Source organism: Neltuma alba, unplaced genomic scaffold (genome assembly GCF_004799145.2).
Source record: "Neltuma alba isolate B1F8T4 unplaced genomic scaffold, ASM479914v2 tig00012201_pilon, whole genome shotgun sequence".
Classification (NCBI taxonomy): Eukaryota; Viridiplantae; Streptophyta; class Magnoliopsida; order Fabales; family Fabaceae; genus Neltuma; species Neltuma alba.
The window spans coordinates 352,286-371,227 of record NW_021636740.1 but is presented as its reverse complement, the minus strand read 5'-3'; the positions used below and the strand labels follow the sequence as shown (position 1 = coordinate 371,227).

Here is an 18,942-nt window from a genome sequence, read left to right as displayed (position 1 = left end):
TTTCAATTTATAACCACTCAAGCCTCTTGAAACCACAACCACTCTTGTTCTTGTTTCTGTTCCCACGGGACTCAAATTTTCCTACGGTGCTTGTCAAGCCTCTTTTCTGACACAGACACCCCTTGCCTCCTGCTCTTTCTTTTAAGTATCTAAAAATTTTATCATCACTGAACTATTTTTATTATGCGTGTTTTTGAACCTAGAAACTTCCGAGCCAAGTACCAATCAACAGTTTTAATATTGTTTCAATATACAGAACTGTTATGTGCAAGTTTGTTGATACAGACATGCATACAGGATACGTCTCCACTTTTTTTATCAAGTCAAACTGTCATGAGGTATTCATCTGTTGAAGTATTTTGTTGCCGCTTGTTCTGTTAACTTTAGCTGTTCCACTCACTCACTGACAAAGTGATGAATTGAACATTAGAATCAGACCAAATCAGCTTTTCAAAAAGTTCGAATCTTCGGTGGAAATGAATCTGCTACCATCATTCCTTTCAACCTAATTCATCCAAAGGCATTAACATGAAGTGAAGACTCAGAGTGGCATGATGCACGTCAAGAAGATATTTCACATAATTTGTGAAATAGTTACATAGTGAACAATATGTCATATGTGGTACAATCGGAAACTTAAATCCAACTAATTCTTTGAAATAAGAAGGGAAGGCCCTAGAGCAACTGGCTCTGTCCTTTTAACACTTGTTACGAGGGACTAAATCTTCTGCCACATCCAAGGAATTAGCCGAACTGGAAATATTACGGGAGGGTACTTGTTTTCCACGTAAGTTTCTTGTTTGTTTTCCACCTCAGTTTCTTGTTTGTTTTCCACCTGAGTTTCTTGTTTAGTTTCCACATGAATTACCACCTGCAGGTGATTAATCAAATTCTTAATTAGGAAAATTAAAAAGGATAAAAATTGGGTGCAATATATATAAAGGAAATTAAGGTTAAAAAATACTTCCTCTGTCTCATTTTATAAGCAACAATTATCATTTTCCTCTTATTTCTGAATATAAACAATATTTACAAGTTGTCTTAAATTTTTGTAGCAAATTTTCTATTTTGCCCTCATTAATTACTTATTTTAATACTCAAAATATTTATTATCTCATTTCCCAAATTATCATCTCTTCATCACACGGTCTCTCTCTTTTATAATTTTCTTTATTATAATAATTTTCTTATTCTCTCTCTTATACTCTCTTTCCCCTATAAATAAGGGCATTTTGGAGAAAGAACTTGTAATTTCTACACATTTATTGTCTTTAATTAATTTTAACTAATATTTTGATATAAGCTCCAATATTGTTTTAAAAAAAAACACTGGAGGGAGCATACCTCTTTGCTTTTGCCCAGCTTGGCCAAGAATGAAATGAATATGATGAGCAGAGCCACCACTGCTATGACGCCAACTATTATTACCTGTGTGTTCTGAAATTCAACGTCGTTCTTGTTTTTACGCTCACCTACACATTACAATTCATATATCAATTAATTAGATTTCTTTGTTCATAACAAATTTAAAATTACGCATCATACAAGGGATAATTTCAAACTAATTAAATATGATTAATCTTAATGATCAGGAAAAGACGGCATCGCAAATGATGAGGATTCACTGGATTCTTCATATAAAGTGATGTGTATGATTTATTAATTATGTTCTGCTTTTTCCGCCACTAAGAAAGTTCAAATGGCTACTTTTAACTAACAATTGAAATATTTTGAAATACTCATACATAGAAAGGCATGAAGCATTCATGAATCAAAAGAGTAGCACATCAACAAGATCAAATAACGTATCTTTCTTTCTTTTCCCTATTTTGAGAATAAAAGAGGGAAGGAAGGCAACAGAACTCAAAAGACAAACTTTTTAGACCGATAAATTTGGCAAGCAACCCCAATTAAATGGGTCCAAAATCAGGCTATATCAAAATATTTGTTTTCCTAACAAAAATTAAAAAAGGTATCTCGAATAATTAGAACTTATGCCTCCTACTAAATGCCAATGGTCTTCATTTCCGCACCGACCCTTCTACGCATTCATCGCGGCTTGAAACGTATATTGAAAATTATTCAAGCAAGTCAATTCTCACTAAATAATCACTCAAAAACTTCATAATAATAATAATAAAAGCAAAAACGAAACAGCAGAAATAACAAAACCACCACTATTATTCACAGTGGCGGAGCCGCTTACCGTTTTCTTCGGACGAGTAATCCCCACCTTCAGAGTAGCACGCGTAGCACTTGGCCAAGCCTACCCGACCCCACTGAGCGGCCCCACACTCTTCTCTTAGCCGTCTGATCGCATTTGAGAGGCAATCCTGGCAATCGGTCGCACTCAAATCCCCTACGCACTGCGCTATACCCTGCAAATTCCCCAAGCTAGTCGTTCTAAACGCCTTGTGCACCCCATCCAACGTCTCCAAATACGACAGCACAGCATCTCTTCGAGTCAACCCACGAAGTAAACGCAGTGGAAGGCCCGCATTTCTTAATGACCAAAGTCTTGTCCTCGACGCCCAAGAACTCGGAATCATCATACATAACGAAACAACCGTCGAGCTGCAAGGCGCCGCCTGTGGAGTCGGGGCAGATGGTGCCAAGCTGGGAGACAGCCTGGGCAACACAGCGGGAGCATTCGGCAGCAGCAAGGTCGCCGCGACACTGGAAAAGGCCGTAGATGAGGGTGTCCTGTGAGGAGGAGGAAGGGACGGTGAGGTTGTTGTAGGAAGAGAGCATGGCGCAATTGACGATGGAAGTGAGAAGGGAGCTGACGGCGGACTCATAGGCAGATGCCGGCATGAACTTAGCCTGAGAGCAATTGCTATAGATGAAAGCCTGGGTGGAGGAGGAGGAAGACGTTGGGGTTGCGAAGGATATGAGTAGAAGAAGAGGAAGAAGAAGAAGAAGAAGAAGAAGAGAAGAAAAGTGAGAAGAGAGCATTGACATGGTCGTGCGTGGTTGTGAGAATGCGTGAGTGAGATGGACAGAGGAGGAGGAGGAAGGAAGGCCTTCTTTATATATAACAACTTAAGGCGATCGAAACAGCGATGTGTGTGTGTGGGTATGCTTACGTAATAATGATTATGTGATATCTTTGAGGAGAATACGTATGTGTATATACACAGTACACAGAGTATATGATTGCGTGCCAACACAAGCACCGACGTACAGATATATGTATAGTTCGTTACATGTACATTAGGGATACGAATTCCTTGGAATATGGAGTGTGATTCCCTTTTTGCTTTCTTAATATAAGACCCATTTAACTAATTTGATTAGATTAAAGAAGTTAGGTAAGTTGGAATTATAAGAAAAAATACACATTTTCCTAAAACACCATAATCATCTTTCTTAATACCCCATCTCCCTCTTCTATTTGATTATGGTTGAGAGAGTATCCATAGGGGTAATTAGAGAAAAATAAATATGAGAAATGGGTCTTATATTTAGGATTAAAACCAACTCAACAATTGGGTCCTATATTAAAGACCGGAGGAGTATATATATATTTAGAGAGAGAGAGAGAGGGTGATAAGAGGCACCGAAAATTATTGAATGGAAACATTATACGGACGCGACTTGAGAACGTAAATGAAAAGTACGACGTGAGAAATATTGATTAAAGGTACGTTAAGAAGAGGTGGGTTTTGAGAAGTAATGGGAGGATGGTGTGAAGTCAAAAAAAACTGGTGGGGGGAAGGTGGTGAAAGTTGACTCAAAAGACATAATCAAAACCCTAATTAATATAGTTTGGTCGAGGTGTTAACAGCAACTCTCTCTCTCTCTCTGTGTATAATGATATATATATATATATATATAGTGTAGATGATGTGTATGGTTGATGACTTGCAGAGGAAAGATTGAAACACTAAAATTGAGAGGAAAGAGAGTAGAGAGCACGTGTTGGGTCCCTCGAGTTGGTATGTTTCAATCAAAATCAGACTTATCAAGAAGTATATATATACACATAGAGAGAGAGAGAGAGAGAGAGAGAGAGCTTTAACTTGGTCCAGTTTGGAGATGGCGATAGGGATACAACGTGAACACTGCACTATGCTAATTGTATGCTCTCTTTGATGATAGCAATGGTTTGTTTGGGATTCATTATTATTTGGGCGTTTGGTTCAAAAGTAATTGTGGCCATATGTCTCATTCTTGAGGCCGGTTTGCTTGCAGCTTCGTCATCATCCGAATGTGTTAGATCGAAATAATGTTCAGTTTCACAATTAATCCCACAATCCACCCTCATCCTCATCATCTATCTCCTTTTTATGTCTCTTTTTTACTTATATATATTTAGATGGTTATTAAAGTAAGACCAAATTATTAATTATTAACTAAACTCGATGAGAAGGATTAATATTAATGTATATATTTACTAGTTAATTATGACTGTTAATTAATATAGCTACTTAATTGTTACGACTTGGGGATATAATTAATTAAGTCGCGATAATTAAATGCATGTGAAGATGGATGGATCAGTCAATTCAGACCAAAGTTTCGCAAAATAAGCAAAGAAGAAGAAATTGATTGACAGGGATGAATGAATGATACAGGAACAGCATCTCCTGATTGACTACACCATTGACTCCACAATTTTCATTTTTTCTTTATTGGAAATTAAACCACACACACACACACACACATAACTATATTAGTCAATGATCGTAAGAATAATTCCACCACTTCCCTGTATTTAATTTGCAGTAAATATACTAGGCAGAAGTCATTGACTCTGACCTGGTCGTCCCTCCCATAACTTTCATATATAGAATAAAGGCAAAAACAAATAAACGACCCGTTCTTTTTGTGGAATAATTCTTTTCCATTTTGTCTTCACTGCAACACGTTATTATTAACACTGGCGTCAATTCAAACCCCACTTATTAATTCATTTGATTGTCATCCAGCAATATTATAGGTGTCATCGGTTCTAAAAATATAATTAAACGGGAAAGAAGTACAACATTTGATGAGTGCTTTTCACTTTACAAGGTACTTTAAGCTAACGATTCAGCAATTTAAGGGGGGAAAAAAGCAGTTGTGGAAAATTCAAATACGTTTCCAACTTAAGATATTAATCCTCTAATTAACAAGACATGGAGAAACCATCAAAGCATAATGAAGTTTCGAAAGTAGACTAATTGCATAAGTGTTAATTTAGTTCCTAATTAATTAAAATCCAATCACATCCCTCACTGTACTCTACTATAATTGAATCACGATATATACCTAGAAAATTGTTTATGGAAGTAATTATTTGATAATTACTTAAATTGGAAATAATCCCTGCCACTAGATGAAAACGAAACAGTCGAGAAATTTTAATGAACGAAGAAGAAAGCATAGTATGATGATAATGATTGACGAGTGACTTCATATCAAACAAGCTTCCAATAATTGACTAGACACTATGTTTATTAAATTAATAGATTTTGATTCTTTTTCTCTCCTTCAAACGCGTCTCAACATACTCGTTGTGTCTTTTTATTATCTCTAAATAATGAATATTTATAACTATACATATGCATCTATCTCCTTCATGCATGTTTATCCCCTACCTACCAGAGCTACCAATTAAGAAATTCTTTTAAAAGAAGCTACTAATTTTTTCCAAAAGAAATAATGACGATGTAATTAAGATGCCTGTTTCTGTGTGATCAAACAGAGAGATGGTTGGTGGGTGGAGAAGCAAGCATGCATTGAGAGTTGAATCAAAGGAAAAGGAAAAGAGTGAAGAAATAAGGACAAAAACAGAAATTAAAGGCAAATGGAAGTAAAGTGGGGAATTAATTAGGGGAAGGTCACTTCATCGGCTTCAATAATGAAGGCACCGTCTTTGCATGATTGTTTGTTTCCTTGTTTACATAATTGTTGTAAAATTCAATTTACAGTGTTGTGTGTGTGCGTGTTGTGAGGATTTTTGTCTTGGTCTTTCGATGTGCCACCACAACAACAACACACAATACTACAACTCGACAACGTTAGGGTTTAGGCCTTTTTGCCCTCCACTACTTATCCCATCCTTATTTTCTCTTCAACCTTTTGGCTTTTTTTCAAATGTACCTGTTTGGTGGTGGTAGATATATCAAGCAGAAGATATTTCTTTCTTTTATATTATTTAAATACAAAAAATTAAAAATAGGTTGGCGTCATTTAAGTACGTAATAAGAATGAGTGTGTCATGATAGTGTAGTTAAATAAATCATTATTATGTCACTAATATTATTGTATCTTAAAAGATTTAGTTAGAATGCTTAGTTGGCTTAGTTGAGGCATTTGACCTCCGTACCTATATATGTAAACTCTCAGCACACAGCACAGTGCAATAGACATCAAATCATTCACCCACTTTTCATCTTATTCACTCTCTCTCTCCACTTTTCCTTTATGGCATTAGAGCCATTCGGTCAAACCACCATGACTTCTTCACCGAACAATACTCTCTCATCTCCTTCTGATTTCTCCACTAAGAAATACGTACGGGGTGTTTGGATGGAAATCAAATTATGGTTTTAAAAGTATTTTTATAGTTTACAAAGTAAATATGTGGAGGAGTTTATCTCATTTTGTGGAAAAGTACTTTTCAAAAGTGATTTTGAGGGTCGCCAAACACCTCTGTAATCTCCTTCTCGCATCTCGTCTCTGTGAAGCTCGATGAGAACAACTTTCTCATCTGGAAGCATCATATTACATCTGCAATTCAAGGTCATGACCTTCAATCTTTCGTTGAGAAAACGGCAAAACCGACAGTGAAGTATCTTCCAAATGATAAGGATTCAGAAACCTTCAAAGTGAATCCAGAATACTCTACTTGGGAGCAACAAGATCAGCTGCTCACCTCCTGGATATCTTGCTCGATGTCGGGCGTGATGCTTACCAGAGTTGTTGGTTGCATGACGTCTCTTCATATCTGGGAGAAGATTCAACAACACTTTGCTTCTCAAACCAGAGCAAAGATTTGTCAACTAAAGTCGCAACTCAAAACCATCAAGAAAGGAAGTTTATATGCAAATGACTACCTGTTGAAGATTAAGAGTATCACTTATGCATTGGTAGATATTGGTCATCCGATCAGTGATTCTGATCATATTGAGGTTATTTTTGAAGGTCTCTCTGATGAGTATGATGCGTGGATTACTGCCATTAACACTCGATTAGATCCTTATTTTGTTGATGAAGTTGAGTCACTTCTTATTGATCAAGAAGCTCGTATTGAGAAAAATTCCAAGACAGCAATTGTTGAGTATGCTAATCTTGCTCATAGCAAGCCTCCTTACAGAGGAGGTGTTCGTACACAAGGTGGAAGAGGTAATTGTGGACGTGGTCACTCATCACAGTATTGTGGATCATCTTCTAATGCTTAATCCAGCAATCGTTCTCTTGATCAGTGTCAGATATGTGAGAAGAAAGGCCATAAGGCTATGAATGCTGGTATAGGTTTGATGATGAACCTTTAATGAGCTATCGATCAATGACAAGAGGCAGCACAAGAAAGATCAATTAGCGTTAATGGCCACCACTGAGTGCATTGCTAATCCTGATTGGTACTTGGATTCCGGAGCAACAAGCCATGTCACTCATGATGATCGTAACATCAAGGACAAGTCCAGTGGTAAGTCTGTTGATAGAATTTTTAGTGTTGATGGTAAAGGTTTGATAGTTCATTGCACTGGTTCTTCTGATTTTATTCTTCCTCAATCTCAATACACTCTCAAATTAAAAGATATCCTCCATGTTCCTGAAGTCTCTAAAAATCTTCTTAGTATTCGTAAACTCTGTCTTCAAAACTCAGATTACGGGAGGAAGATGAAAGGGAGAATTATGAGAACCCTACAAGTTTATATAATTGGGGTATCTCGCATTATTTGATTTTTGGTGTTGACTGATAGGAACCTATTCTCCCAACCTCACGAATCGCTAGCTATGCTCTTCATCACAAGCTAAGATTGTTTACAAAGTTATATGCAATACTTGCCATAATAACAACCTCACAACCTCGACTCAAGGAGATTGGAGCCTATATGGGAGTGTCAAAGGCTTTAACTTAAGTGATACCGATGCTCTCTTATAAGTGGGAGATTGTGCATTCTATCCCACTTGTAACTTTAGGCTATTAGTACCTGCCTCTCTAATTTTTTTATAAAAAAAATCATATGGAGGTGTGTGTATAAACTTTGTTATATATATATATATATATATATATATATGTGTGTGTTCTATATGGTCTTAACCATAGAAACTAGTTAATTGAAGAGTTTGTTTTGATCTTAACTACAATATATTAATTTTCTTTGTTTTTCTCATCTATTTTTTTTTTCAAACTACATAAAATTATTGCACTGCAAAGTTGAATGGCAATTGTATGATTAAAAGGAGGGGTATTTTTTTAAAAAAAAAGATTTTTTTACAAATAACCAATTTATTAATTATTTTTAATTTATGTAAATTAATTAAATAGCGGAAAAAGTATATTTGTATTGGGGTATAAGACCCCATTTGACTTTTTATTTGGTCATAATTATAAGACCCCGATCCATTTTGTCTCTTATATTTATGCATTTTTTCCAAGATAATCCTTCTAATAATGATAGTTTTAGCCAATATACTTAATTAACAAGGATATTTTAGGAATGACAACACTTATTTATTATAAATAACCAACTTAACTTACTTCCTTAATCTCCTCAAATAAGTCAATTGGGTCTTATAATTAGGACCGGAGGAGTATCATCTTAAAATAATGAACCTTTCCCCAACAATAATTTTTAATTTGAGATGGTCCGTTATCAATTTGAACGTATTCAAAATGTGTGAGTATATAATTTAAAATTCACGTAGAATATCAATGAGATTGGAACTCAAGAATATCATAACTCACAGTACGGCACAATCGAAGGATGCAGTTCAGATCAACACCTACACGAGGCATCTGGCAAGGCAGTTGTCTTAACTGTAATAGTATCATATAGCTGAATGCGAAGGCACGATGAACTTACATATCCACTGGACAAAGAGAGAAGAGACAAATTCTTCAGCAACCATTTGTTTTTCCTTAAGGCTGAGTTTTACGCATGCATTACAATTAAACGGACCGCGACTAAGATAGAATGTATGCTGGTAAATCCACATTTTGAGACGAATAAGCTGTATCAACGATCCACTGATAAGAATCAACAGAGAAAGCCCTTATGAAGTTTCAAACATATCGTATTAACCAAGATAATCAACCAAAAAGAGAATGTTGGACAAGCAAAACTACCATCGACACAATAGTAGTCAAAATTTGAAAATTAATGAAAAAGAACACACACATTGAAAGATATGGCATCCATTATAACACACGAAAAGAGAGTTATACGCTCCAAACCCTGATTGACTCGCTAATTGCCAATCATGAGAGGACTCAATCCCGATTCTTCAAGCGCTCCGCCCGCTGATTCAACTGCTCAATCTTAACAACGAGATTGATGACGGAGTGGAGAAGCCAATAGAAGACCAAAGCGGCGGCAATGAGGAGGGCATTGAGCTGGCTCTTCATGATGGACTTCTGGTGTCGGAGGTACTCCGTAGGGGTGCAGGAGTCAGCCTCGCAACTAGGGCGAGTCTCGTACTTCCAGTGGATATCCATGAGCAAGAAGAGGCAAAACGGGACGATGGGGAGGAAGGGCTTGAGCAAATTTCGGGTAACAGCGATCAAGCCTTTGCGGAGGCCGTCGATGCCAGGAGCACCATAATGGCCTCGGCGGCGGCGGCGTATCCAAGCACAACCCATTCGAGCGCCATGGGAACACCGATGTTTGGTCTGTGCCACAGATCTGCGATGCGATGACGGTTTTTGGTGGGAAAGACCGGCGCTTTTTTTTTCTTTATTTCGTTCTGGAGAAGGGGAATGCTGCTTTTCTTAGGAGACAAGTTGTTCTCTGGGGTCAGAAGAGCGAAACGACACGTAGCGCTACACGTGGGAGACTCAAATTTCATGTGTTGCCTTTCCTTCGCCGTGTGGTGCTCACATAAATTTTAAGCTTTTTCATTTGACCAGAAATATATCCAAGTTTCTCCTCGGCCAAAAAGAAAAAAAAAACAGTTAAGCTAATACACAAGTTTCGTCATTAGTAAAATTGTTAATATTAGTTTCCTATAATAATTTGACTAATTAAGAGGACCTACAAATTACTTATACATATCATGTATTTAATCTTAAAATAATGAAACTTTCCCCCACAATAATTTTTAATTTGAGATGGTTCGTTATCAATTTGAACGTATTAAAAATGTATGAGTATATAATTTAAAATTCACGTAGAATTCCGAGGTAAAAAAAAATGACGTGTAATTTATTATGTTGTCTTTTTAGAAATCAGGTTTCTCATAATTAATAGGGAAATGTTTCGTGTATCATATAAAATGATACTCCTCCGGTCCTTATTATAAGACCCAATTTGACTTTTTATTTGGTCCTAATTATAAGACCCAATCCATTTTTTCTCTTATATTTATGCATTTTTTTTCAAGATAATCATTCTAATAATGATAGTTTTAGCCAATATACCTAATTAGCAAGGATATTTTAGAAATGACAACACTTATTTATTATAAATAACCAACTTAACTTACTCCTTAATCTCTTCAAATAAGTCAATTGGGTCTTATAATTAGGACGGAGGAGTATTATTTTCGGATATTTTAAAATTGATATTCATAAGTTCAAACTTGTCAAGCTGTTCTTCAAAAATTTTTTTGATACAACTGTGTATTCTTCCAAATTTCCACTAAAACAAATATCTTTGTAGGGGTTTGGGCCCATTTGGAAACCTAGCTTAAAGAATGCATACTTAGTACCCGATATTGTCTCAGCTTAACTTATTATTTAGGTTTTTGCATTTTGCTTTTATATATTTAGTGCCTGACATTGACCTAGACAAAATTACCTTTACCAAGAGGATACTTGTGCTTACCAAAAAAAAAAAAGAAGAAAGAAGTGAAAGGCCTTTCATTATTCATATGATCATAAAAGAAACTAACTAATCACGCCTAACTAATTCTCTCGCTTCTTTCAACATATTGAACAAAAATGTGCGGCCTGTTGCATTTCCTCTTTAAAAAAGTTCGTTTGGAACAACTTAAAAGTTATTTATTTGATAATAATTTAAGAAAAATAAGATAAGTATATAAGAAGAGTTTTGTCTTGATTTACATAAACGTACTTATAAGTACTTATAATCATGAGTCCAAATGGCCTCTTAATATAACTATGTATAGAACTTGACTCTCATAATCTTGCAGACACTAGAGCTTCAGCCTCTCACAGTTTTCCAAATATTTTTTAATAAGCACATACATTTTTTTATCAGAGGTAATCTTATTTGAGATATTATCAAACACTAGATATGGATACATCTTCCGATAAAGATTTTAAAATTGCTTAGCCATCTCGCAAATGCAATAAGCTGGCGGAACTGGAAGTGTTGTGGGAGGGGGTTTGTTATCCACAGGTTCTTCTGGATTTACCACCTGCGGCTGATTAATAAATTTTTAATTAGGAAAATTAAAAAGGATAAAAATTGAGTGTAATATACATAAGGGAAATTAAGGTTAAAAAATATACTATTTTGCTTTGGCTCGGCTTGGTCAATAATGAAATGAAAGTGGTGAGCAGAGCCACCACTACTACGACGCCAACTATTATTGTCTGCATCTTTTGAAGTCCATCGCCGTTCTTGCTTTTACGCTTACCTACACATTACAATTCATATATCAATTAATTAGATTTCTTTGTTCATAACAAATTTAAAATTATGCATCGTACAAGGGATAATTTCAAACTAATCAAATATGATTAATCTTAATAATCAGGAACAGACGACGTCGCAAATGATGAGATGCTCTGTACCAAAATACCTACCTTTTTGTGTTGTGACTGCAAGCGGCCCTTTCATTGGAAAAATGGCACTATCATTCTTGCTTTATTTGATATTTTGATTTGATTTGATTGTTTATTTTCATCCATAGGATTCTTTATGTAAAGTGATGTGTATGATATATTAATTAAGTTTGTTTTTTCCTACCACTAAGAAAGTTCAAATGGCTACTTTTAATTAACAGTTGAAGTATTCATAAAGCATCCATGAATCAAAAGAGCAGGTCAAAAACATCAAATAATGTCTCTTTCTTTCTTTTTATTATATTATTCTTTCTTTTCCCTATCCTATCTTGAGAATAAAAGATGGAAGAAAGGCGGCAAAACTCAAAGACAAACTTTTTAGGCCGATAAATTTTGCAAGTAAACCCATTAATCAGGCTATATCAAAATATTTTTTCCCTAACAAAAAGTAAAAAAGGGATCTTGAATGATTAGAACCAGGGATGTGCAAAAATTCAATGATTCGGTTCGGTCCAGTCCAATTCGAAGTGGTCCAGTTCTGTCCAATCCAATCCAAATAAACTATATAATGAAATTAGACTAGACTGGTTGGTCGGGCTGAACTGAGTTTTGGACCAAGTGATCAGACTACCTGGACTGGTCTGGTCCAATTTAGGTGAATTTTTTATTTTTCAATAATTTGTAATTTAGATGTTACTTTTAATTTTTAAAAAATATTTTTAGAAATTTTTATGTATTTATGATGAAGTCTTAATATTTTAGGATGAGTTTTATATGATTATAGGTATTTTTTGTTGTCTTAAATTGTATTTACCATGTTGAAATCTTGCTTCATATAAAAAAACTTAAAAAAAAATAGAAAAGAAAATTGGAAACCTAGATTGTCCGAACCATTCCACTAGTCTGGTGGATCAAGTCTAGTTCAACTCGACCTTAAATCATCATTGAACTGGACCAAATCACAAACTGCCAAACCCGACCTGACCAAAAATCAGACCAGACTTCAAGTAGAGTTTTAGTCTGATCCAGTCTATCCATTATGTAGCTCTAATTAGAACCTATGTCTCCTGCCAAATACCAATGGTGTTCATTCCCACACTGACCCTTCTACATATTCATCGTGGCTTGAAACGTAAATTGAAAATTATTCAAGCAAGTCAATTCTCACTAAATAATCACGCAAAAACTTCATCATCATCGTCGTCGTCGTCGTCGTCGTCGTCGTCGTCATCATCGTAATACCAAAGCAAAAACGGAATAGCGGAAATCACAAAACCATCCCCCTACCAATGGACACCTTTGCATAGGTCACAGGGAAACAATCTTAGAAAAGGAACGATCAAGCTTGAAGTGGATGGATCAGTTTTTGGAGATGAAAGAAGCGGATATGAAGGAGTGAATCGAGACTGTTCAAGCCAGTAGATATGTGGCTTTAGCTGCAAATTGATAAATGTCCCCTCCACAATTACTAAAGTGATTGGAATTTTTCATGTTCTAAATCTTTGTTAGAAAAAAAATTATGGGAAAATAGCTTTATATTCTGATTGTTTAGAAGCTATTAACCTCATAACTCAAAGATGAGATGAGCTACATCCTTTCAAGGACATCATTATGGATACTAGGTTTCATTTGCATAGGAATTGGCAAATAGTTTTCCAACATATCTACAGAGAGGATAATTCTTATGCTGATCATTTAGTAAAATTTGCTCACAATAGTAACAACATATTTTATATCTTTAATCACCCTCTACCTATTTACCTTTTCGGTAGAAGGTGATGAGGAGAGTTAGTTTGGTTTTCTTAAGTTTCTTCTCTTTTATAGCTTTTAGTTTTTGCTGAGCCTTTTTTTAAGGTCCTTAGTATCCCGTCTATGTTAAAAAAAAATAATTACAAAACCACTACTATTCACGGTGGCGGAGCCGCTTATCGTTTTCATCAGGCGAGTAATCTCCACCTTCAGAGTAGCACGCATAGCACTTGGCCAAGCCTACCCGACCCCACTGAGCGGGCCCACACTCTTCTCTTAGCCGTCCGATCGCATTTGAGAGGCAATCCTGGCAATCGGTCGCACTCAAATCCCCTACACACTGCGCTGTACCCTGCAAATCCCCCAAGCTAGTCGTTCTAAATGCCTTGTACACCCCATCGGACGTCTCCAAATGTGACAGCACAGCATCTCTTCGAGTCAACCCATCCGAAGTAAACGCAATGGACGGTCCACATTTCTTAATGACCAAAGTCTTGTCCTCGGTGCCCAAGAACTTGGAATCATCATACTTAACGAAACAACCGTCGAGCTCCAAGGCACTGCCTGTGGAGTCAGGGCAGATGGTGCCAAGCTGGGAGACGGCATGGGCAACACAGCAGGAGCAGTCGGCAGCGGCAAGGTCGCCGCGACACTAGAAAAGGCCGTAGATGGGGGTGTCCTGTGAGGAGGAGTACGTAAGGGACGGTGATGTTATTTTAGGAGGAAAGCATGGCGGAGTTAACGATGGAAGTGAGAAGGGAGTTGACGGCAGACTCATAGGCAGAGGCCGGTGCGAACTTAGCTTGAGAGCAACTGCCAAAGATGAAAGCCTGGATGGAGGAGGTGGAGGAGGAAGACGTTGGGGTTGTGAAGGATGTGAGGAGCAGGAGAGGAGGAAGAAGAAGAACAAGAGAAGTAAAGTGAGAAGAGAGCATTGACATGGTCGTGGGTAGGGGTGGAAACAGGCCAGGCCAGGCCAGGCCTCACCCTTAACAGGCCAGGCCTGTGATGAGGCCTGTTGGCCTGAGCCTGGCCTGTGGCCTGTTACAGGCCTTTTATTTGGCCTAAGCCTGGCCTGTTTATAGGCCTGGCCTGGCCTGTGGCCTGTTAAGAGGCTTGTATTTTTAATAAATTGTAAACATAAATAAATCCATTCAAAATTACAATAACTTAATCCAAATTATCCAAAATACAAACAAGAAATATGAAATAACCAAACAAGAAATCAATAACAACAAAAAATCAGAACGCCTACTAAGGAGGAAGATATATTGACCGAAGATGATGATATATACAACAAAACCAAATACATGCATGCATGGTGATGCACATGACAGCAGTGCTACAATAAATCACAGGTGACTGACAATAATGAAGCTGATGAGCGAAGGAGGTAACGCAGACTTGAAACTAAAGAACCCTTTATCTTGGATGAGTGAAAGCTACAGCCTACAGGGTACTAATATCTATACACACTGATAAGTGATAATTCAACTATGAGATGCCATAAGCTATGTCACTAAATCCACATGAGTGATCGAAATACCAAAAAACTAATAATGACTCCAAGTCTCCAACCGATATATCAATCACAAATACCAGCAAACTAATAATGACTCCAACCTATATATCAATCACAAACCAAGTTATCAGAACCAAATACAATAACATCAGGGCAAATTTTTTATATATACAAATTTAATTAATGGCCAAAATTCAGGCAAGTTTTTTTTGGTTTAAATTCAAAGCACAACAAATAAGAAGGCTACAACACTCGACTTACTTGTCGGCAGATCTTGACAAAATGGAATCAAAATTCAAAATGGCATCGGCAGATCAGAATTTAGAAGTCAGAGCCTGCATGAAAGAATCAATAGGCAAAGCTTAACAAAATGGAATAACAAACGCAGCGACGGAATCGAAAATGCAGAGGCAGCAGATTTATATCGATGAGACGATGATGGAATAAAAAACGCAGATCAATCGAAGAACAAAATGGAAGAAGAAGGGAAGAAGGGAAGCGTGTGCGATTAGCTACTGGGTACCTGAATGTGCCGCTGTCAGCCCGTGCGCCGCCGTCGACTACCTTCTGAGTTCTGCTGTTTTCCGTTGCCGAGCGCCGACTGGAGAGTAGAGAACCTTGGAACTGGAAGGACGAAGTGAGGTCTTGGCTCTTGAGTGCTGAAAAGGAAATGGGAGATGGAAACGGGAGATGGGGACTGACCGAGTGGCGTCCAGAACCGAAGAAGAAACGGGAGATTGGGAGTTTGGGAGTTGGGACTGACGAGCCGAAGAAGAAACGGATGAGCCGAAGAAGATTGGGACTTGGGAGAGTAGTGACTTAGGTTAAATTTCTAACCCCTGTGAAATTACAATTTTAACATTAAAATAATAAAAAAAAAGAAAACAGGCTCAGGCCGCCTGACAGGCCTAACAGGCTTATTATCAGGCCTGAGCCTGGTCTGATAAAATAAACAGGCCTTTTCACAGGCCTGAGCCTGTTCTGGTGGTTAAATAGGCCAGGCCAGGCCAGGCCATTTACAGGCCAGGCCACAGGCCCCTGACAGGCCGCCTGGCCTATTCCCACCCTTAGTCGTGGGTGGCGAGAATGCGCAAGTGAGATGGGCAAAGGAAGAGGAGGAAGGTAGGCCTTTTGTAATTTAGTGATATTGACGCTCTCTTATAAGTGGGAGATTGCACATTCTATCCTATTTGTAACTTTAAGCTATTATTACCTGCCTCTTTAATAAAATAAAAAAAATTCATATGGAGGTGTGTATATAGACTTTGTTTTATATATATATATATATATATATATATATATATTATGGTTTTAACCATAGAAACTAGTTAATTGAAGAGCTTGTTTTGATCTGAACTATCATATATTATTTTTCTTTGTTTTTCTCATCTATTATTTTTTTCCAAACTACATAAAATTATTGCCCTGCAAAGTTGAACAGCAATTGTATGATTAAAAGGAGGGGTACTTTAAAAAAAAGATTTTTTTTACAAATAACCAATTTATTAATTATTTTTTATTTATGTAAATTAATTAAATAGCGGAAAAAGTATATTATTATTGATATTGATGTATATCATTGATACAACATTTAAGGGCAGTACAAGTGACTCATACACACAAGGTTTCTATTGTCATCACTTGCCCCTCCCTCACATGTCGATGAACACGATTGCGATTTCGATGGACTACATATGGGAAACCGAGTTGGGCAATCCGGCCGACTAATTGGTAGTATAAGCTGAACTGGAGGTATTGTGGGAGGGGGTTTGTTATCCCCATGATTTTCTCCTCCAGTTCCCCCCTGCAGGTGATTAATCAAATTTTTAATTAGAAAAATTAAAAAGGATAAAAATTGGGTATAATATACATAAGGGGAATTAAGGTTAAAAAATATACTACTTTGCTTTTTATGACCTTGGTCAAGAATGAAATGAACGGGGTGAGCACAGCCGTCACTGCTACAACGCCAACTATTATTGTCTGCGTCTTCTGAAGTCCATCACTGTTTTTACTTTTACGCTTACCTACACATTACAATTCATATATCAATTAATTAGATTTCTTTGTTCATAACAAATTTAAAATTACGCATCATACAAGGGATAATTTCAAACTGATTAAATATGATTAATCTTAATAATCAGGAAAAGACGACGTCGCAAATGATGAGGATGCTCTGTACCAAAATACCTACCTTTTTGTGTTGTGACTGCAAGCGGCCCTTTCATTGGAAAAATGACACTATCATTCTTGCTTTATTTGATATTTTGATTTGATTTGATTGTTTATTTTCATTCATATTACTGTATTAAAAAAAAAAAAACAAAACCACCACTATTCACGGTGGCAGAGCCGCTTACTGTTTTCATTGGGCGAGTAATCTCCACCTTCGGAGTAGCACGCGTAGCACTTGGCCAAGCCTACCCGACCCCACTGAGCGGGCCCACACTCTTCTCTTAGCCGTCCGATCGCATTTGAGAGGCAATCCTGGCAATCGGTCGCACTCAAATCCCCTACGCACTGCGCTATACCCTGCAAATTCCCCAAGCTAGTCGTTCTAAACGCCTTGTACACCCCATCGGACGTCTCCAAATACGACAGCACAGCATCTCTTCGAGTCAACCCATCCGAAGTAAACGCAGTGGAAGGCCCGCATTTCTTAACGACCAAAGTCTTGTCCTCGACGCCCAAGAACTCGGAATCATCATACATAACGAAACAACCGTCGAGCTGCAAGGCGCCGCCTGTGGAGTCGGGGCAGATGGTGCCAAGCTGGGAGACAGCCTGGGCAACACAGCGGGAGCATTCGGCAGCGGCAAGGTCACCGCGACACTGGAAAAGGCCGTTGATGGGGGTGTTTTGTGTGGAGGAGGAAGGGACGGTGAGGTTGTTGTAGGAGGAGAGCATGGCGCCGTTGACGATGGAAGTGAGAAGGGAGCTGACGGCAGACTCATAGGCAGAGTCCGGCATGAACTTAGCCTGAGAGCAACTGCTATAGATGAAAGCCTGGGTGGAGGAGGAGGAGGAGGAGGAGGAGGAAGACGTTGGGGTTGCGAAGGATATGAGTAGCAGAAAAGGAGGAGGAAGAAGAAGAAGAGAAGGAAAGTGAGAAGAGAGCATTGACATGGTCGTGCGTGGTGGTGAAAATGCGTGAGTGAGATGGGCAGAGGAAGAGGAGCAAGTAGGCCTTTTTTATAGATAACAACTTAAAGCGATCGAAACAGCGACATGTGTGTGTGGGTATGCTTGTGTCCATAGTAATGATTATATGATGTCTTTGAAGAGAATTCACGCATGTGTATATACACAGTACACAGAGTATATGATTGCGTACGCCCAAACCAGGGGCACACGAGGTTGCCAACACAAGCTCCGACGTATAGATATGTATAGTTCGTTGCATGTATATTAGGCATAAGAGTTCCTTGGAATATTGTATTCTTTTTGTGAATCACAACAAGTAGACAATTCTTTATGAAAGTAATTATTTGGCAAGCACTAATTACATTAGAAATAATCCTGCCACTAGATGAAAACGAAACAGCCTAGAAATCAAATGAACGAAGAAGAAAGCATAGTATAATGATCATGGTTGACGATTGACTTCATATTAAACAAGCTTCCAATAATTGACAGTGCCTATTAGATTAACGAGGGGAAAGTCACTTTATAGGCTTCAATAATGAAGGCACCTTTGCATGATTGTTTATTTGTTTGTTTACATAATTGTTGTAAAATTTAATTTACACTGTTGTGCATGCGC

General features: G+C 37.5%; 1 protein-coding gene and 3 pseudogenes across 1 annotated transcript; all 4 read right to left on the bottom strand.

Moving 5' to 3' along the window:
• Window positions 1-718: 718 nt before the first annotated feature.
• On the bottom strand, window positions 719-2,898 carry LOC114724820 (plasmodesmata-located protein 6-like; annotated as a pseudogene).
• A 6,325-nt stretch (window positions 2,899-9,223) lies between these two features.
• Window positions 9,224-9,833, bottom strand: LOC114724837 (uncharacterized; annotated as a pseudogene).
• Window positions 9,834-13,808: 3,975 nt separating this feature from the next.
• On the bottom strand, window positions 13,809-14,595 carry LOC114724819 (plasmodesmata-located protein 7-like; annotated as a pseudogene).
• Window positions 14,596-15,497: 902 nt separating this feature from the next.
• Window positions 15,498-18,305, bottom strand: LOC114724818 (plasmodesmata-located protein 6-like). Its single transcript, XM_028911272.1, has 4 exons — window positions 17,540-18,305; window positions 17,047-17,203; window positions 15,741-15,835; window positions 15,498-15,511 (listed from the first exon to the last, which is right to left on the bottom strand). The coding sequence occupies exons 1-4, from the start codon at window positions 18,303-18,305 to the stop codon at window positions 15,498-15,500; spliced, it is 1,032 nt and encodes a 343-aa protein (XP_028767105.1).
• Between the last annotated feature and the right edge of the window lie 637 nt (window positions 18,306-18,942).